This window comes from Mytilus edulis, chromosome 3 (assembly GCF_963676685.1).
Source record: "Mytilus edulis chromosome 3, xbMytEdul2.2, whole genome shotgun sequence".
Taxonomy (NCBI): domain Eukaryota; kingdom Metazoa; phylum Mollusca; class Bivalvia; order Mytilida; family Mytilidae; genus Mytilus; species Mytilus edulis.
The window spans coordinates 93,249,133-93,272,080 of record NC_092346.1 but is presented as its reverse complement, the minus strand read 5'-3'; the positions used below and the strand labels follow the sequence as shown (position 1 = coordinate 93,272,080).

Genomic DNA, 22,948 nt, shown 5'->3' with positions numbered 1-22,948 from the left:
TAATATTTTTTCTGTCTATGAAGAAATAACATAAAAAATTTGGTGCATACTGAATAACGTGCGTAGCGGGTTATTTAAAACAGTGTGCACCACATTTTATGTTATTTCGAATAGACAGAAAAAGAATTAGTCATTTCTTATAATTTAATTCTGAATTCCATTTTAAACCGTAAAAAACCATGAAAAAACGTTGATGATGTCATGGTCACATGACTAAATTATGTCTCTGCTGATAACAAAATAACGTAAGCCAATCAGAAGACATGTAACATCCAAAATTAAATTATTGATCCTTATTGGAACAAATTAAACGAAATATAATTTTGTTATGAGTTTGTGAACAACACTGTATCAACTGAAGTCTATCTGAAGCACTTTCCTAGGTTTTCCTTCATCAAGAAAGACCATGTCAAAAAGTTGTGAACCAAGACTGGCAAGAGTGAACAAAAGCATGAATTCATGGAACTACAATACCAAATTGAAATAATAAGAATATTCAAATCCATGTTAGGACTTGTCAAAGGGAGTTTGAACCTTTGTTTCTTGATTATCTAAATTTATCAAACTGAGCTTCACTTTCACAAAGTATCATGTACAACGTAGGTAGCTTGTTTATGGTAGGCTCACCTTGTTCAATTTTCAATTTTCTATCACTTCTAATGACAGAAGTTTGTCTGTTAATACATGTCATACATGAATAGTCATTGAACCAAGAACTTCATACATTAGGAATAATCAAGAAGCAGGGTTGGCAAAAACCCGGGTTTTATGAGTACCGGTATTGCCCAGCCCAGTGGGAAATACTGGGAAAACCCAGGTTTTACTGGGTTTTTGTGGGGAATACTGGGCAAAACTGGGTAATATAAAATACTTGTCTGAATTTGATAGAGGATTCAGTGATAAACACAAATTTAATACATTTAATAAGATATTTATACCCTATTTTGTTTGTTTAGCATTTGTCTAGATGGCAAACTGTAAATAGAAAGCAAAATATTTTTTTTTCTTCAATTAAATATACAACATGTACAATGTAACTCCTCTTAAGAATTAACAATAACTTGTAAGAAACATTTCATTTAAAGATTCAGATTCAATATTTAAATAATGTATATGTACTGACAACTGTCACTAATCAATTTAAAATAAGTAATTATTCAGATTAGAAAACAGATTTGTTTATATAGAGAATAATACATGGCAAAATCCGTATCATATGTCGTATCATCCCGAGACATCAATATCAGCCCAAGGGCCTTTAGGCCCGAGGGATGATATTGGTCGAGGGTGATACGCATGTGATATGGATTTTGCCATGTATTATACACTTTATCATATATTTCAACAGAAGAGTATTATATTAGTGAACTGTTTTCTGATCCATAGCACTGGGTTACCTTCAGTTCTACTTTTGTCTTGTTTCAAAGGCCTTAAAAGAACTGCTCAATTACTTATCCGTACGAAGCACCTGGGTTACCTTACAATTTGCGTGCTGTTGTTTTAAAAATATTTTGTTTATTATTGTATTAATTTGTGTGTTTTGTATTTTTCATAGTTGCATTTAGTGTGCCAAAAAATATGAAAACTTGACGTTCGTGACGTCACATACAATATGAAAACTTGACGTTCGTGACGTCACATACCAAACAATGACGTCATTCAAAAAATTTACCTATTTTGAGGAAAATTTTTCTTAAGCCAAAAAAATACCAAAACTGACTAAGTAAAAAAAAAAAATTAAAAAAAAGTAGGGGTGTGATAAAGGGTATGCGATAAAGGGTGCGCATCAAAGTTGCGCGATATGGATTAAACAGCAGGCTATTTATCACATATGCAAAACTACTGTATTAACTACTAAACATATGATAAATAACAATAATCAGTCCTTTCAATTCTATAAGTGTTTATGGCATGACCCCTTAGGATGTTTATTTAGCAATATGAATGTATAAGAATCAAAATCAACAATTCACCTAAACACTGCAATACAATGCATTTTTTCAAAGTTAGGATTATAAAAACAATGTTTGGTAATTAACAAGGTATCTTTAAATGTGCAAATCTTGAATTCTTCCTACATATAAAATTAATAGAGAAGAGAATGAAATTGATTTTTTGGTTTTCTAGAAATGACTGTCAATGGTTATCTGTATAAAAAGTATATATTTAGCTCTTTTACTATGAAACTACACCAAGTCTTTACTATTTTGTGTTAAAATAAGCATAAATAATCATATTACCCAGTAATGCCCAGTATTACCCATTCCTGGGAGTATTGCCCAGCCCGGGAAAACCCGGGAATTCCCGGGCGGGTAATACTTTGCCAACCCCGTCAAGAAGTGTTATTGACTTATTTCATTGTTAGACACATCTGTGAAATAAATTGGATCAACATATTAATTTTTTGTGAACCAGAAAGATTTGAGTTGTTTGAACTTTAAAAGAAACAAACCTTCAACAAACACAGGTATTTAGGTGAACATTTAGAAAACTAAGTGTGGTAACTGTTTTGTAACATTGAAGAACATGCTTAAATGTCTCGCCTGCTTTACAGTTTATATTTTTATTTATACTGAATGTCCTAAAGGTAAAGGTCAGATGAACTGCGACACATCCATTTGTACTCCATACAATTATTCCACACATGTTGACCTTTTTGTGGAACAGAACTAACTGCAAACATTTTACATTGCCCATGAACTATAAAAATGAGTTCAAGGTCAGATAAACCCTGCCAGTCACCCAGCACCAGTTATTCCTTACACCAAATTTTGTTGATCTGTATCTACGATCATCCGATTTCCCTTGAAAAATGAATATTATACACAACCATGAGAATGAAGCCAGACAATGCACAAGCAATCATTCTATAAACAAATTACAGCTGACGTTGCATATCATGCATATTATATCTGAAAAACATACCTTTTTATACGACCGCAAATTTTGCGGTCGTATATTGGTATGATGTTGGCGTTGTCGTCTGGCTGAAAACAGACATAGGATTCATAAATTACCTTATCACTCAAGCTGTCATTGGTCACATCTTGTGTTAAGACTTCCTCTCAAGAAAACACTTGACTTGTCATTAAGAAACTAAGAGGAAACTGCCATCATGAATTGTTGATGAACTCTCAACTAGATTCTCAGGTCACTGTAATTGATAGACAAAATCAAACGATTTTCTTGTTTCTATATTCACACCTTTCTTCTTCATATCATGCCATTTTAAATACTGTGAATTCATTTTATTTTCTTGAATGAAGGAAGCATTGTATTTTCAAAGTTATTTTATTCCATGGTTTAACAAAGTCTGCTTACAAGCCTATAAAAAATGAATACCATGTTGAACATATAGTTCTAACCTGAGCTCTGGATACAAGCCTATAGAAAATGAATACCATGTTGAACATCTGGTTCTAACCTGAGCTCTGGATACAAGCCTATAGAAAATGAATACCATGTTGAACATCTAAGTTCTAACCTGAGCTCTGGATACAAGCCTATAGAAAATGAATACCATGTTGAACATCTAGTTCTAACCTGAGCTCTGGATACAAGCCTATAGAAAATGAATACCATGTTGAACATCTAGTTCTAACCTGAGCTCTGGATACAAGCCTATAGAAAATGAATACCATGTTGAACATCTAGTTCTAACCTGAGCTCTGTGGATACAAGCCTATAGAAAATGAATACCATGTTGAACATATAGTTCTAACCTGAGCTCTGTGGATACAAGCCTATAGAAAATGAATACCATGTTGAACATCTAGTTCTAACCTGAGCTCTGAGGATACAAGCCTATAGAAAATATATACCATGTTGAACATCTAGTTCTAACCTGAGCTCTGAGGATACCAGCCTATAGAAAATGAATACCATGTTGAACATCTAGTTCTAACCTGAGCTCTGAGGATACAAGCCTATAGAAAATGAATACCATGTTGAACATCTAGTTCTAACCTGAGCTCTGTGGATACAAACCTATAGAAAATGAATACCATGTTGAACATCTAGTTCTAACCTGAGCTCTGAGGATACAAGCCTATAGAAAATGAATACCATGTTGAACATCTAGTTCTAACCTGAGCTCTGTGGATACAAGCCTATAGAAAATATATACCATGTTGAACATCTAGTTCTAACCTGAGCTCTGAGGATACCAGCCTATAGAAAATGAATACCATGTTGAACATCTAGTTCTAACCTGAGCTCTGGATACAAGCCTATAGAAAATGAATACCATGTTGAACATCTAGTTCTAACCTGAGCTCTGTGGATACAAGCCTATAGAAAATGAATACCATGTTGAACATATAGTTCTAACCTGAGCTCTGAGGATACCAGCCTATAGAAAATGAATACCATGTTGAACATATAGTTCTAACCTGAGCTCTGAGGAAAATTCCAAAGGGAACGTCCCTAAGCAAACGCCAAAATCAAAAGCTAAAACACATCAAACGGATGGACAACAACTGTCATATTCCCGACTTGGTACAGGCATTTCCTTGTGTAGAAAACGTAGGATTGAACCTGGTTTTATATCTAAACCTCTCACTTGTACGATCAGGTACCATATGTGGTTTCCCTTCAAATGAACTAATCACAGACTTAATAAAGTGTGGACCCTGAAGATGTGAACAGCTCACTTATTTCTTTCCTTTGCAACTTACAATAAGGCATAAACATAAGATATTAACTAATAATCATAGTCTTTATTCATTATCTGTTTCAAACTTCTTTTTTTAGCTTGTTGATGAAATGAAATCAACAGATGACACATGATATGGCATACTTCTTATTGCTTGTTGTATAAGAAAATCTCCAATGATACTGGTGCTAATAAATTAACCTTCGACATAAAGATAAAACTTTCTAACAATTATAAAAGACATACATAACAAATTTCATTACTTTAAACATGATCTCTCTCCTTGATTCAAAACTTAAAAATAATACATGCCTCTGCTTCCGACAGTTTTACTTTTTTTTTAATCATTATTTGTTTTAAATATTCCCATACTAAAATTGGAAAATAAACACTTGTCATCTAAGTGTTAACCTATTTAGTCTTTTTTTTCTGTTCACAACTGCATATATTCATATTGAATTATACATGTATATTCTATGATGAAAACTGTACAAATTTATGAAATCGTAAATGAAATGAATGAATACTTTGCTGATGTGTTCCTTTCCAACAATTTTTCACTACTAAAATTTTAGGGTATTTAGTAAGTTGAAATTTTCAGATAACGACTGTATTAACAAACACAGCATTTCCAACAGTAGAAATCATTAAAGTTAGAAATGAACAGCTTGTTACCAACACTACAAATGGCATTGCATATAAATAGGGAGTAGATCAAGAATGTCTAAATACCAAAAATTTATCACAAAATGGTTACATAATAACTAAACTAAAACAACATCTTTATGGATATATCGCCATGATAAAACTGTACAATAATGTACAAAGTAATGTCACATCATACTGAACACAATCATTCTACATCTCACCTGAGGAGAACTTATAAATAAACAATGATGGGTCATCCTGTTTGAATGTATCAGTTATAAGGTCCAACATTATCATACTATTAATATTGAAGATATAAAAAAATGTGTTGAATCACTTAAATTAAAGTACAGTAATTTATCTATTATTGAATATTTGGTGAAATTTTTTAAACTGACTAATAAAGGATTACTTTCTGAAATTTTAGTTTGCACAAAAGAGGCATCTTAAGTATTCTAAAATGGTGCTTTTTTTAATTGTAGATTTCAAATCATTCATTTAAAACAGACTTGATTAAAAGTAAACTGTTGTTCCATGTTTGAAAATGATTTCATGAATTGCTGATATGACAACTTTGTAAAGTCTTTTTACATGGGTGCAGAAAAACTACAGTTTTTATTTGTTTATAAGATTCATAATATTTCACGCATCAGAGCTTCATCGTTTCCCCTTTTTATTCAAGTGACAGTAAATAAGAAACCAGTCAGATATATAAATGAATTTTCATATTACACGATTTTTGTAAGGATTTAAAAAAAAAATTAATATCTTATCATTTCACTTTAATCATATCCCTTAAACAAAATATAATTATTAATAGGCCAAAAATTGCAAGCATAAAATGTTTTGACAATAGATAGCATGTGTTGTAATTATTTTTGAAGTTTTACCTCTTTATTTAATACTATTGCCTATTATCCAAGGAAGATTACTACAAGTACAAACAGCTTTTTACTCAAAATAAAGTGTACCTATTCACGAAATTAAATTCTTGTTTGGTTTATTGTTGTTTACATTATGAGACATGTTACAGGTTTTATTATTATTTATGCCTCATCATATTAAAAGTTGCTGTTCAAGACTGACCTTTATATGAACTTTACCAAGAAATATTTCCATAACAAATATTTTTACATAGTTAAGTAATTCAATTCAAACATTATTATAATAAGATTTTTAATTGCTATAATACATATACAATCATTCAAATTTGGTCCTAATACATTATGGAATTTCTTACAACAATTATCATGGATGAAATATGTTATAATAAAGCTTTATACATTATCCTCATAAACCAAACTCAATCAACTATAAATAATTATCATAAATAAAAAAATATGAAATTTTTACTTCTTTGTAAAGATATGACAACAAAGTATGGATATTTCAATAATGAAAATATACGATATATAACAGTATCAATTTGAGACAATATTTTCTATCAACAATACTAAAAAATAATGGCTCTATTATCATTCAGCAGAAAAGACACATTACACCTTGGAACACAATTGGTTAACAACAATTAGCAACCCTATGATTTAAACATGTTCACCATCTATTAGTTTAGTTTTTAATATAAAAGATCTAAATTGTGGAATGAAATAAAGAGGATGTGATCTAAAAATCTCTGTCTGATTATGTATAAACAAGTTCACTTGAAAAAAGAATCTATGGTCAATACAATAAGGTTTTGTAATCATTTCTAAATTTTATAACAATTTTACAGGTCAGAAAAATAGTTATGATGCAGAACTACAGGATCATAGACTTGTTGGTGAACCATGGTTACTAACGTATTTGCTAAAACATGCCAAATAATACTAATAATTGCCTTTTCAACATCATGAATTTCAAACTAATAATGAAAATAAATAATGTACTGAAAAACAACTTAAATGCTTATTGCTGATTTGATCTGGTTTACTAGTTTTGTTGTTCACATTGTTTCTCTGCCAAACTTTCTAGCATGATCATACACATTTTTGATACAAAAATAACAGAAATTCAACTGTACATGTAGCTTTCTCATTTTCCGTCAACTATTACTAAAATGTAACAAATCACTAGAAATAACAAATATTTCTATACTGTGAACATATTTTCTTCATGTGTCCTGAGTTATTGGACATAGTGCATTCTGCATAAATAACATAAAATTATCACAATGTGTTCACATAATACACCACACAATAATAGTTCACCCAGCAATCATTTCAATAGAGTTGTCAGGTGTGCATTTCCTTCAAAATGTTCAGTTTATAAATCTAAGAATATTAATTCTTTTCATCTATTCTAACCAACTTTCGTATTTTAAAATTTAGAGAAAAGACATGTCTATCAGGCCTAAATTAAAATATTGTTTGTTTGCCCTTTTCCGACCCTATGTTTTGAAACAGGGTAGGTAGGTAGGTAAAATATTTTATTTTTTTCCTCAAAAAAATAACTTGGCTCGGTATATTATTTGTCATGGGTAGGCAGGTATAGGTAAAATATTTTATTTTATAGATACAAAATCTGCATAATGTCATTTTTTTGTCCGTTTTGTTTTTGCAAATAAGTTTTCCGCTGGGACTATTAGTTTTGAAAAAAATATATATAAGAGATAACTTTGTACTAGTAAGATAATGTCCGGGCAGACATATATTACTAGTAGAAAAAGTCCCTAGAGTGTTACAAATTTCGTGTGTGCCTTTTTTCCCAATAAAAATGCTATAAGACTTAAAACTCAATTGTCATGTATTTTGCATCACATTTATAAATGATCTGTATGGAAAACTTGGCGATTTTACTGCCAGATATTCTCCACTTTACAGGGTTTTGTCACTTTTGGTTCATGTCAGATATTAATAATTTAGCGGCATCGTTAACATAATCATTCTGATATGCGGATCACAAAAGGCCATCCCTACATAGAATACAACGTCCGTTTACAAATTAGTTTGTACACACGTTAATACTTTTGTATCAAACGAACTTTTTTGTAAATGAACCCTGCTCTTTAAGTTTAAAGGTACAGAGTAACGTACTTCATATCATGATTTCAGAAAGCGTTCAACATCGATTTCAAACAAATGCTTTGAAACTTCAAATGCAAGTGTTCATGTCAAACGCTCAGGTGATACCAAACGGACTGGACCTTATACATAAAGATAAAACCCGAGGATTCCGGTAAAAAAGTTTTGAGCAGGAAATACAAATATAAGATTTTTGGTAGGAACGAAAAAATAAAATAAAATAAAATCTTGCTGGTAAATACAAATAAAAGATTTTCAGGCGGAACGAATTGATAGGGTCGGTCGGTAAAGGGCAAACAAACAATATTTTAATTTAAGCCTCAACCAAAAACAATAATGTATCATGAAACCACAAAGATGTCAGTTTGCCAACATGTGAAACATGGGCACAACCATCAACGATGGAGAAATATCAGAGTAATTTATCTTTATACATAGGTCGAAAGTTTCATGTATCTAATTTATTGCTGAAGCTGGTTGTTGTGGAAATAAATACAAAAACATTGACAACTATATCCAACTGACTGCTCATATAAAACACATGATCCAATAAAGTATGCCTTCATCCTATGGATTATACCACACTCGATACGCTACGGTTACTCTGTAAAACCATAATAAAACTTGTCAATCTGACCTGATACTGTACTTACTGGTCATGGTAAATAAACCCAGTAAACCTATGGTGATACAACACTTTCTCTGATATAGAACACACAATCATACTGATCTCCATATAAACCAGTTATCCTTTACAAGTGCTAGCTAGTACTGTAAGGTGAGGTATTTCAACAAGTTTAAATATCACTATTTTCAGGGCCAAACCCGATTCTGATGATTTGTTCTTGCCCCAATTTATGATTTTCAGTAAAAATCAAATTTGTCTGCATACTTTCACAATTTTAACTTAATTGCGTAATGAACAAAATATTATACCTTTTGAAAAATTCCACAACAATACACCATTTAACTAGTCACAATCTTATATAAAGGATTTCTTTCATCAATGATAAACTTATGTTTTCCTTTCAAGAACATTGTTGTCAAAAACAAATTTGAAAATTGCCATCTTCCTTCTTCTTATTGGACCATAACAAAAAAAGTAAAAATTTAACTTGTGACAGTTCACATGTGACCAATACTGTTAAAAATCATTACATAATCAGATCATAACAACAATTTGGGCCTGACAATCACATTTGACTAAACAGTCCTATCTGTATCCCTGAATCAAGTGAGAACTAGTCTAGCTTTAGCTCATGTCTAGTGGACTGGATCTGTCATCATCTTCCTCCTCTTCTGAGAATTCTGATGGGGTTTCTGTTGCTGCTCTCGATGGAACATGAGATCCTAGACTGGAAGAATCTTGTGATATCCCTTGACATGCCATTGCCACTTCCATGTCAGATGTGTCTGTACTATGATGAGTTAAAGCAACTGGTTTTGATCTAAATGAAAGTTAATGCTTTATTCAAAATTTCTATAACCTATTGTTCAATCTTGAAATAACATAAAAAAATATTCTTGTTTTCAACAAATTTAATTTTGTATGCAAAGATAATTTCACCACTTTGTAAATTTTATTTTTAATAGTTTCTCTCTCTACATGTTTAGAAGATGATTGAAAAGAAGCAACTAATTTTTTTACAGTGTTATAAAGTGGGAAGCTCTTCTGTGGGTATTTGAGCCTTTTGATGATTGCATTATCCCACTCTGCATTAGTTATTGTGATGATGGTAATGTCAAGAGTGGTATTTCACATCCAGTGAACTATTGCATGCTTATCATGACGAGAATGTGTTAACATTTGACACAAATATGAACCCTACTTTATACCAGAGTTGGATCTTATAGTGCTAGTTCACAAGTAAGAGTTTGCAGGACTAGTTACATTCTCAGACACTTGAACTGAGCTGATCGGTCTTCACTCTTACTCTTAAATACTGTCTGCTTATTTGGAAACCTAAAAATATCAATTTAGTCTTTGGTTTTACCCAGCCAAAGATAAAACCCACTACCTCCACTGTAATACACTATTCTAATAACAATTACCTAGAACTTTGTGGTACCGGTGACATTCCAGTAGACATTGGTCGAATGCCACTCTGACCTGCATTGGCCATTCCACTATTGGCTAAATCTGTAAAAATGAATTTAATCATAGTTATCATCTAGCATATAGAAACTAGAGGCTCTAAAGAGCCTGTGTCGCTCACCTTGGTCTATGTGCATATTAAACAAAGGACACAAATGGATTCATGACAAAATTGTATTTTGGTGATTGTGATGTGTTTGAAGTTCTTACTTTACTGAATGATTTTGCTTCTTACAATTATATCTATAATGAACTTTGCCCATTAGTAACAGAGAACTATATTTGGTAAAAATTTACATAAATTTACCAAATTAATGAAAATTGATAAAAATTGACTATAAAGGGCAATAACTCCTTAAGGGGTCAATTGACCATTTAGGTCATGTTGACTTATTTGTAGATCTTACTTTGCTGAACATTATTGCTGTTTACAGTTTATCGCTATCTATAATAGTATTCAAGATAACCAAAAACAGCAAAATTTCTTTAAAAATTACCAATTGGAGGGCAGCAACCCAACAACCAGTTGTCCAATTCATCTGAAAAATTCAGGGCAGATAGATATTGACTTGATTAACAATTTAACTTCTTGTCAGATTTGCTCTAGATGCTTTGGTTTCATAGTTATAAGCCAGAAACTGCATTTTACCCCTATGTTCTATTTTTAGCCGTGGCGGCCATCTTGGTTGAATGGCCAGGTCATCGGACACATTTTTCAAACTAGATACCCCAAAGATGATTGTGGCCTAGTTGTTTCAGTGGAGATTTTGTAAAAGATTACTTAGATTTATGAAAAATGGTTAAAAATTGACTATAAAGGGCAATAACTCCTAAAGGGGTCAACTGACCATTTTGGTCATGTTGACTTATTTGTAGATCTTACTTTGCTGAACATTATTGCTGTTTACAATTTATCTCTATCTATAATAATATTCAAGATAATAACAAAAAACAGCAAAATTTCCTCAAAATTACCAATTCAGGGGCAGCAACCCAACAACCGATTGACCGATTCATCTGAAAATTTCAGGGCAGATAGATCTTGACCTGATAAACATTTATATCCCCATGTCAGATTTCCTCAAAATGCTTTGATTTTTGAGTTATAAGCCAAAAACTGCATTTTACCCCTATGTTCTATTTTTAGCGGTGGCGGCCATCTTGGTTGGTTGACCAGGTCACGCCACACATTTTTTAAACAAGAGACCCCAAAGATGATTGTGGCCAAGTTTGAATTAATTTGGCCCAGTAGTTTCAGAGGAGAAGCTTTTTGTAAAAGATTACTTTAATTTACGAAAAATGGTTAAAAATTGACTATAAAGGGCAATAACTCCTAAACGGGTCAACTGACCATTTTGGTCATGTTGACTTATTTGTAGATCTTACTTTGCTGAACATTATTGCTGTTTACAGTTTATCTCTATCTATAATAATATTCAAGATAATAACCAAAAACAGCAAAATTTCCTCAAAATTACCAATTCAGGGGCAGCAACCCAACAACCCATTGACCGATTCATCTGAAAATTTCAGGGAAGATAGATCTTGACCTGATAAACATTTTTATCCCATGTCAGATTTCCTCAAAATGCTTTGGTTTTTGAGTTATAAGCCAAAAACTGCATTTTACCCCTATGTTCTATTTTTAGCGGTGGCGGCCATCTTGGTTGGTTGACCAGGTCACGCCACACATTTTTTAAACTAGATACCCCAAAGATGATTGTGGCCAAGTTTGAATTAATTTGGCCCAGTAGTTTCAGAGGAGAAGATTTTTGTAAAAGATAACTTTAATTTACGAAAAATGGTTAAAAATTGACTATAAAGGGCAATAACTCCTAAAGGGGTCAACTGACCATTTTGGTCATGTTGACTTATTTGTAGATCTTACTTTGCTGAACATTATTGCTGTTTACAGTTTATCTCTATCTATAATAATATTCAAGATAATAACCAAAAACAGCAAAATTTCCTCAAAATTACCAATTCAGGGGCAGCAACCCAACAACCGATTGACCGATTCATCTGAAAATTTCAGGGCAGATAGATCTTGACCTGATAAACATTTTTACCCCATGTCAGATTTGCTCTAAATGCTTTGGTTTTTGAGTTATAAGCCAAAAACTGCATTTTACCCCTATGTTCTATTTTTAGCCGTGGCGGCCATCTTGGTTGGTTGACCGGGTCACGCCACACATTTTTTAAACTAGATACCCCAATGATGATTGTGGCCAAGTTTGGTTTGATTTGGCCCAGTAGTTTCAGAGGAGAAGATTTTTGTAAAAGTTAACGACGACGACGACGACGGACGACGGACGACGGACGACGGACGACGGACGCCGGACGCCAAGTGATGAGAAAAGCTCACTTGGCCCTTCGGGCCAGGTGAGCTAAAAATCAGGTTTATGTCATATTTATCAGTAAAACATCAGCACTGCAAAGTGAAGAATATCACAGAAATTCCTTCCATCGGAAATTAAAAATATATAATCTAGATTCCAGGCAATACTGAGCCTGTCATTAGGAGTTGGAGCATGTTTAATTTTTAAGGTTTTATATACAGCAACTTATATGTCTTTGAAAGAAATTGTTTCACTGATTACTGTTGCATTCATCATTTCCCAATGTCTATTCATAATTTCTGGCTGCATGGTAGTCTTTGAATTAAGAATGAAAGCAAAGTGCTTGCAAATCATACAGAAATACTTAACAGGAAAATATTGTTATTTGTAAATGCCATTTTCTGAGAGTTAGTTATCACAATGTTGTATGTTTTGGTTCTTTTTTTTTAACACCAAGTGTAAAGCTACACTTGAAAATAGGTTAAGGTTCCACTATCTAATTCAAAGTTAATCTTGGATGGCTTTGGCAGGTATTTTTGGCTTCTTTTAGATTTTAAACAAGTTGAACTTTCCTAACTTTATAGGCCAATTATCTGAATAGACAACATTCAATCTGAACTATAAGCAGTATTGTGCGATTCTGATTCATTATCCTGCTATCACTGCTAATGGACGTCCATTTTACGAATTTTCAGTTTATAAATTTGTGTAATTTTTATAGAAGCTATCTAAGGCAAAGTTAACCTTGATGACATGCTGATTGCTGAGTAAACATTTTTTTTTTATTATTCTTATATAGCTCTTCCAACTTTTGGGTCTATATTCTCCTTTTAGATACCAAATCGGAAAAGGACTTGGAAGGGACTGAATCTATATATTTTTCTGTGTCATTTGGTCTCTTGTGAAGAGTTGCATCCTTGGCAATCATACCACATCTTTTTTTATACAATCACAATTTATTGAACAATGATGGTGAATTCAGATTTGACATCTATCCAGCACCAGACTTACCTAACACATATGGTGATAAGGACTTTGGAATCATTTTGATAGCTTTAGTTAAATCTTGCTGTGAACACTGGCCTTTCTCTAATCCTAAAGCCATACCCATTCTTTTTAAAACTTCTATGTCATCATGTATCTCAAAAGTATTGTCAAAATTAAATAAATATTCATATCTGAAAAGAAAATGGAATAAAACTTTATATCAATTTTTTTTACACAGGTAAATATTCATCTTTCTAATCGTGAAATGTAGTATCTATCATCTCTATAACAAGATATAACTGGAGAAATATAAACACATTTATTGGTGCTTACTGAGGAACAGACTTGCTGGCTAAACAGATATATATATAATATGAAAAGTGTTGGTCTGTCCATCAAAAACAAAATATCTTTATAGCCGGCTTACAGTCATGAATAAATAGTTCATTTATTTTACACTTACTTTGCTTCTTTTGACATCACAAATTGTAACTTTGATGGAGAGTTGTCTCATTGGCACTCATACCACATATCTATATACCGGTATGTTTATTATGCTATTTCTAGTAATTTTTCACATAACTAGAGGCTCTAAAGAGCCTGTGTCGCTCACCTTGGTCTATGTGAATATTAAACTTTAGGACGCAGATGGATTCATGACAAAATTATGTTTTGGTGATGGTGATGTGTTTGTACATCTTACTTTACTGAACATTCTTGCTGCTTACAATTATCTCTATCTATAATGAACTTGGCCCAGTACTAGTTTCAGAGGAGATTTTTGTAAAAGATAACTAAGATTTACGAAAAATGGTTAAAAATTGACTATAAAGGGCAATAACTCCTAAAGGGGTCAACTGACCATTTCAGTCATGTTGACTTATTTGTAGATCTTACTTTGCCGACATTTATTGCTTTTTACAGTTTATCTCTATCTATAATAATATTCAAGATAATAACCAAAAACAGCAAAATTTCCTTAAAATTACCAATTCAGGGGCAGCAACCCAACAACAGGTTGTCCAATTCATCTGAAAATTTCAGGGCAGATAGATCTTGACCTGATAATCAATTTTACATATGTCAGATTTGCTCTAAATGCTTTGGTTTTTGAGTTATAAGCCAAAAACTGAATTCTACCCCTATGTTCTATTTTTAGCTGTGGCGGCCATCTTGGTTGGTTGGCCGGGTCACGCCACACATTTTTTAAACTAAATACCCCAATGATGATTGTGGCCAAGTTTGGTTTAATTTGGCCCAGTAGTTTCAGAGGAGAAGATTTTTGTAAAAGATTACTAAGATTTACGAAAAATGGTTAAAAATTGACCTTTAAGGGCAATAACTCCTAAAGGGGTCAACTGACCATTTCGGTCATGTTGACTTATTTGTAGATCTTACTTTGCTGAACATTATTGCTGTTTACAGTTTATCTCTATCTATAATAATATTCAAGATAATAACCAAACACAGCAAAATTTCCTTAAAATTACCAATTCAGGGGCAGCAACCCAACAACGGGTTGTTCGATTCATCTGAAAATTTCATGGCAGATAGATCTTGACCTGATAAACAATTTTACCCCATGTCAGGTTTGCTCTAAATGCTTTGGTTTTTGAGTTATAAGCCAAAAACTGCATTTTACCCCTATGTTCTATTTTTAGCCATGGCGGCCATCTTGATTGGTTGGCCGGGTCAGGCCACACATTTTTTAAACTAGATACCCCAATGATGATTGTGGCCAATTTTAGTTTAATTTGGCTTAGTAGTTTCAGAGGAGAAGATTTTTGTAAAAGTTAACGACGACGGACGACCCCGGACGCCAAGTGATGAGAAAAGCTCACTTGGCCCTTCGGGCCAGGTGAGCTAAAAACAAACTACTTTGCACTGGTTGCAAGCAATCTTGATAACTTCTCACACATTGTCATATTGATATAAGTTCTGCTCTCGTCTTATAGCTGTGAAACAGGAGTAAAATGATATAGGTGAACTTATAGGAACATTCAATGTGTGAAGACATGCTAAATAGCAAGTTAATTACTGAGGTTGTAAAACTTACATGGACATCAAATACTTAAGCTATATAAATTATGATACTGGTATATGCAATACAATTAAGGATGTACTTAGGTGAGGTTAGGTGAAAATTAATAAATTAAGAAGTTAAAATTGATACTATAAGCTGGTAGAGCATCAATTAAGGATAAAAATAAGCTAAAAATATTGATAGGTCATGGACCTCCTTTTCGAGATATTTGAGATTTAAAATATGGCGGGAAAAGGCTGACTCGGATTTTTACCTTATATTTGCATTGGTATTATTAGGTCTCAAAACAAAAGAAAGAAAATTAAGAATCTTCTAAAATTTTGGTAAAAGGCCTTTCATGAGCTATTTAGTCTTATATGAAAAAATAAATGGGTGTTATGGGGCAAAATATTTTACATTGTATTGTATGGAAAAACACAAAGGAGTCCGAACATATGACACAAATTTCAAATCCTCACCTAAGTACATCCTTAATTTACAACAACAATGAAGAACCTTTATTTATGAGTAAATGATCTGACTTACTTGTCATTAGATATAGAACAATCAATAACAGTTTTCTTGCTGGTATTAACAATAATAAAAGGCAGTTGTATAGCTGAGTTTGCTGCTGGAGGTCCCTGACTTTGTTCCATCTCTCTGTTCCTCTGCACCAAATTCTTAAAAGCTATTTGCTAAAATAATGTCAAAACATCAATAGCAAATAAATGCAATCACATCTTTACATTTTTTTTAACATTGAGGTACGAATCCAAGATTATTTTGTTGCAATTTTCTAAAGTGATATTAATGATCATCATAGAGTTATACAATACCCTTTAAAAACGTTTCCACAACTTTAAAATGAAAATATCAACTTGAATATTTTCTTGTTATATAAAAACAAAAACTAATAGAATTGATACCTTCAATAAGATTTCTATAATTTTAAGAGGAAACACCTTACCTGTAGTATAAGTTCTTGTAATTGCTGAGTTTTATGTAGAGGAAACACCTTACCTGTAGTATAAGTTCTTGTAATTGCTGAGTTTTATGTAGAGGAAACACCTTACCTGTAGTATAAGTTCTTGTAATTGCTGAGTTTTATGTAGAGGAAACACCTTACCTGTAGTATAAGTTCTTGTAATTGCTGAGTTTTATGTTTATATTCAATGTCTCTATAGTTTTAAGAGGAAAAACCTTACCTGTAGTATAAGTTCTTGTAATTGCTGAGTTTTATGTTTATATTCAATGTCTCTATAGTTTTAAGAGGAAACACCTTACCTGTAGTATAAGTTCTTGTAATTGCTGAGTTTTATGTAGAGGAAACACCTTACCTGTAGTATAAGTTCTTGTAATTGCTGAGTTTTATGTTTATATTCAATGTCTCTATAGTTTTAAGAGGAAACACCTTACCTGTAGTATAAGTTCTTGTAATTGCTGAGTTTTATGTTTATATTCAATGTCTCTATAGTTTTAAGAGGAAACACCTTACCTGTAGTATAAGTTCTTGTAATTGCTGAGTTTTATGTAGAGGAAACACCTTACCTGTAGTATAAGTTCTTGTAATTGCTGAGTTTTATGTAGAGGAAACACCTTACCTGTAGTATAAGTTCTTGTAATTGCTGAGTTTTATGTAGAGGAAACACCTTACCTGTAGTATAAGTTCTTGTAATTGCTGAGTTTTATGTTTATATTCAATGTCTCTATAGTTTTAAGAGGAAAAACCTTACCTGTAGTATAAGTTCTTGTAATTGCTGAGTTTTATGTTTATATTCAATGTCTCTATAGTTTTAAGAGGAAACACCTTACCTGTAGTATAAGTTCTTGTAATTGCTGAGTTTTATGTAGAGGAAACACCTTACCTGTAGTATAAGTTCTTGTAATTGCTGAGTTTTATGTTTATATTCAATGTCTCTATAGTTTTAAGAGGAAACACCTTACCTGTAGTATAAGTTCTTGTAATTGCTGAGTTTTATGTTTATATTCAATGTCTCTATAGTTTTAAGAGGAAACACCTTACCTGTAGTATAAGTTCTTGTAATTGCTGAGTTTTATGTAGAGGAAACACCTTACCTGTAGTATAAGTTCTTGTAATTGCTGAGTTTTATGTAGAGGAAACACCTTACCTGTAGTATAAGTTCTTGTAATTGCTGAGTTTTATGTAGAGGAAACACCTTACCTGTAGTATAAGTTCTTGTAATTGCTGAGTTTTATGTAGAGGAAACACCTTACCTGTAGTATAAGTTCTTGTAATTGCTGAGTTTTATGTAGAGGAAACACCTTACCTGTAGTATAAGTTCTTGTAATTGCTGAGTTTTATGTAGAGGAAACACCTTACCTGTAGTATAAGTTCTTGTAATTGCTGAGTTTTATGTAGAGGAAACACCTTACCTGTAGTATAAGTTCTTGTAATTGCTGAGTTTTATGTAGAGGAAACACCTTACCTGTAGTATAAGTTCTTGTAATTGCTGAGTTTTATGTAGAGGAAACACCTTACCTGTAGTATAAGTTCTTGTAATTGCTGAGTTTTATGTAGAGGAAACACCTTACCTGTAGTATAAGTTCTTGTAATTGCTGAGTTTTATGTAGAGGAAACACCTTACCTGTAGTATAAGTTCTTGTAATTGCTGAGTTTTATGTAGAGGAAACACCTTACCTGTAGTATAAGTTCTTGTAATTGCTGAGTTTTATGTAGAGGAAACCCCTTACCTGTAGTATAAGTTCTTGTAATTGCTGAGTTTTATGTAGAGGAAACACCTTACCTGTAGTATAAGTTCTTGTAATTGCTGAGTTTTATCTTACCTGTAGTATAAGTTCTTGTAATTGCTGAGTTTTATGTTTGATTCGTTCTATTTTCTTTTGTTTTTCTGACTGTAAATAAATATCAAAATTTATCAAACTGTTAAATATATCAGGTAAATAAATGGAAAATGAGTCCATGGGACACAGATATGATGCACTCACTTGCATATAACTTTATAAAAGGTTATTTTTCAAGACCTTTAAACGTAATGTCAGCCAAATTCCAACTTGATCTGAGTTTTATTGTAATGAGCATAGTGTACAAGTTTCATTACTTTTGGTTGAGTCAAACTGAAGTGGGAATAAAATTGAAAAATTCTGCAATTTTTCCTTTTGTAAAAGGGCACAACTCCAGAACAGTAATCCCCATCAAAATTCAAACTAGATATTTGTTTTGTGCTAATAAGCATTGTATATAAGTTTCTGAACATTTTTGTTTAGCTCTAAAGTTAAAGAACAGAAACCAATTTTGGGACTATTCTTCTTCAACCATTTAATTTTATAATTTATCTCAATTTCATTCATAGAAGATTAATATTTTAATATTCAATCAAATTTCTATAAAAATAAACTATACTGTAAATTATAAAATTGAGAATGGAAATGGGGAATGTGTCAAAGAGACAACAACCCGACCAATAAAAAACAACAGCAGAAGGTCACCAACAGGCCTTCAATGTAGCGAGAAATTCCCGCACCCGGAGGCGTCCTTCAGCTAGCCCCTAAACAAATATATACTAGTCCAGTGATAATGAACGCCTTTTTGTAAATTGAATGCTACAATCAAACCACTGATTTAACAAATAAAATTAATATTTTACCTCTAAATTTTGGCACTCTTGGGCAGAATTTGTAGGTAATCCTATCCATCGTATTTCTTTTTTCTCTTTGGATATTATATTCATTGCCATTAACACATTTAATGCATCGTAAACTCTACGCCGAATATTCTTCTGATCATACGCCTGTAAAAGAAGAGACAATTAAAGATTTCATTCATATTAACTTTTTTCTAGATTTTGTGTTGATCTTTTGTTGTTAAAATTTCAGTCCTATGAAATCCACTATTGTGTTCATATTTAATGTTATAACAAATTATCACTTAAGGGCAATTACTCTTATGATGAGTAGACGGAAGAATCCAGTCATACTTATTTGCCAAACAATTTTTTGCTATGAACAGTATCTCTTCATCTTGTGTAGTTTCTGCCAAAAAAAAATCAAAATTGACTTGGTGACCAATTTGCAATCTTATTTTGCAGATCCTTTTTGCCAGTTAGGTCATGATGACTTATTTGCAGATCTTGTACCATCCTACTGATATTTTCTGATTTTCAAACAAAAAAGGATTTATTTGGATCAATAGAGAATCCGTTCCAAAAGTTTTTCAATTCTAATGTTTTCAACATGTTCAATGTTACACAAAATCTTGACATTAAACTGTATAGTTAAAAGTTTTACCTGATCAGAGGGTGATGTTAGATTTCTAGGATCACTAAATTCTGCCACAAGTTCATCAGCCACTTCATTGTATGTAGTTACACCCTTTCTTTGGACTTTTTCACAAACTTTCATAGAAAAATGTCTTAATCCTTTGCCACCTTTTTCTCCCTTCTTCCCTCTTTTCCTGAATGAGCAAATCAAAGAACAGGTGTGAAACATTGTTGATCATCTGATGTCATATTAAACTAGAGAATGGTAACTAGAGAATCTAACTAAAGCTGTGTTATGTGGTAATATGCATTGAGTATTGTGACAAAGGTTGAGGCAGCATCTAATTAGAGAAAGGAAGCCACTTTTGGAGACGGACAAGGGAACTCAATGTTAACTTCTGTAATATCAAGTAATCATAGCTATTTTGCCTGAAGTCCAAATGATGAGAATAACTCCCTTTAAACATTGGGAATAATTAAGATAAAAAAGTATTGTAGGATGCAAAAGCAAAATCATTGAAGTGATGTGATGTGACTAGCAAGCAATTCGCACAAAAGTCTCTTCTCCATTTTAAGTTTAAGAAAGAGAAGTCATTTTACCTGGATTCTGGAGAAGTGCTAGTCTGTAAAAGATAATCACTTACAAAGGTATTCTACTGATATTAATAGTGCTGATTTTTCTAATAATTATACAAACCCATCAGAGAAGTCTGGTTCTATTGTGATTTCAGCAGCCCTTTTTCTGTTTATCCATGCAGCTTCTCCAATATGTCCTGGAGTGTGAGGACTAGCTGCTATTATCTGTGGGGAACTCATCAGGGGTCGCTGTTGTTGAATTATCTATGTAAAACAGAAAATAAATGTAATGATTAAAAATGTTCATGAAAAATTGATGTCATTTTGTTGTAGAGTTGCTGTTTAATTAATGTACCTCCATACAACTTGCATTCATACACACTAACCTTTGAAATTACAAAAGGTTAAAAAAATAATAATTTGAATTACATATAATAATAAATTTTTTTTTAGATCTTTATACATTGGTTTAGACACAACTTTTTGTTATATTTGTGCATGACTTTTTAAAGGATGTTTTATCATATTTCTATACTCCAAAAGAAACAATAAACATGTTTTCTGTCCTTGTTCTTACAAAACTTTTACTTGCATTTACCGTCTATGTCTTTAAACTTTTATGTTAACTGCCATATAAGCTCAATTCATAAGTAACATATGAATTTATGTTTTGTTACATCTAAGGTTGGACAGTTGTTTTAAATAAAGTTACCCCTGACCATATGAAAATGTTTATGGCAAAAACTAAGAGTTATATGCTCTCTAAAAGTCTTATCCAACATATCCTTTTTACAGAAACAGTTATAATCAAGATTTTAAGCGTTCTTGCTACTTTCTATTAGATTTAGTATTGACTTGTATTTGTGATGAATATTTGTCTTTAGATGTAAAGCAACTAATAATAATCCATAAATCAGAAGAATGTAATTTTGTAGTAATAATTTTCAGTGTCTCTTTTGATTTCTTGAAAAGGAACTTCTTTACCTTGTAGGGTGACATCTTTGCTGGTGAACTACTAACAGGTATAGCTATCAACTGGACAGCTGGAAAATAAACAGTAAATATTTTTAAAATAATTTACCAATATCACATAAATATATATATAATCTTCAACTATCCATTTGTTTTGTTTTTTTATATAGATGGTGGTTTCCCCCCCCCTGTTTGAATGGTTTTACACTAGTCATTTTTTGGCCCCTTTTAATTTACAGCTTGCTGTTTTTGGTGCGAGACAAGGCTCTGTGATGTAGACTGTACTTTGACCTATAATGGATTACTTTTTACAAATTGTGACTTGAATGGAGAGTTTGTCTCATTGGCACTCATTAAAACAGGAATGTTACTATGGACATATAACTCAAACTATCATTTTCTATGTTCTTTGGACCGTGAAATTGGGACCAAAACTATAATTTGGCATTAAAATTAGAAAGATCATATCATAGGGAAAGTACTAAGTTTCAAGTTGATTGGACTTCATCAAAAACTACCTTGATCAAAAACTTTAACCTGAAGTGGGACAGATGAACAAACGAATGAGAATGAACCCACAGACTAGAAAACATAATGCTCCAGTGCTATCTTAGGTGGGGCATAAAAAGCACCACTCAAATGGTTCAATTCACTTTAGGTGCCTTTTAATCAATATGAACATTTTATACTTCTTAACAAGAGGCTGTCACAACGACAGCAAACCGGATTTATTAATATTTATTTGTGTCCTGGCAATATCACAAGAACCATTACTGATGAATGGTGAAAGTGAAAATCGTCAATATCAAATTTGACCTCCATTTTGTCATCAGTATCAACATCTTAAAATTTGAAAAGCTTAGATTGAATGGTTCATGAGTAAATGCAACAACGTGAATGGAAACGCCATTTCACAATCTTTCAAGAACCATAACTCCTGAACGGTAAAAGTCAAAATCGTCATTATTGAACTTGACCTCTAATTTGCCATCAGTAACAACATATAAAAATTTCAAAAGCTTTGGTTGAATGGTTCATGAGAAAATGCACGGACACGACTGGAAACACCATTTTTCAATCTTTCAAGAACCATAACTCCTGAACGGTAAAAGTCAAAATCGTCATTATTGAACTTGACCTCTATTTTGTAATCAGTAACAACATATTAAAATTTGGGAAGCTTTGGTAAAACAGTTCATGCGTAAATGCACGAACACGACTGGAAACACCATTTTTCAATCTTTCAAGAACCATAACTCCTGAACGGTAAAAGTCAAAATAGTCATTATAAAACTTGACCTCCATTTTGTCATCAGTAACAACATATTAAAATTTGGGAAGCTTAGGTAGAACAGTTCATGCATAAATGCACGGACACAACTGGAAACTCCATTTT

General features: G+C 32.3%; 1 protein-coding gene across 1 annotated transcript in view; it reads right to left on the bottom strand.

Moving 5' to 3' along the window:
* Positions 1-4,703: 4,703 nt before the first annotated feature.
* The window catches only part of LOC139517793 (transcription factor Dp-1-like), a 38,268-nt gene continuing 20,023 nt past the window's right edge, over positions 4,704-22,948 (bottom strand). Inside the window, exons 4-13 of the mRNA XM_071309233.1 lie at positions 21,565-21,623; positions 20,702-20,844; positions 20,033-20,198; positions 19,393-19,536; positions 18,572-18,640; positions 16,313-16,461; positions 13,768-13,934; positions 10,375-10,462; positions 8,648-9,770; positions 4,704-7,651 (exon numbers count right to left, since the gene is read on the bottom strand). Of these exons, the coding sequence (XP_071165334.1) occupies positions 9,575-9,770; positions 10,375-10,462; positions 13,768-13,934; positions 16,313-16,461; positions 18,572-18,640; positions 19,393-19,536; positions 20,033-20,198; positions 20,702-20,844; positions 21,565-21,623 (1,181 nt within the window). The 3' untranslated portion in view covers positions 4,704-7,651; positions 8,648-9,574. The remainder of the gene's footprint in view (positions 7,652-8,647; positions 9,771-10,374; positions 10,463-13,767; positions 13,935-16,312; positions 16,462-18,571; positions 18,641-19,392; positions 19,537-20,032; positions 20,199-20,701; positions 20,845-21,564; positions 21,624-22,948) is intronic.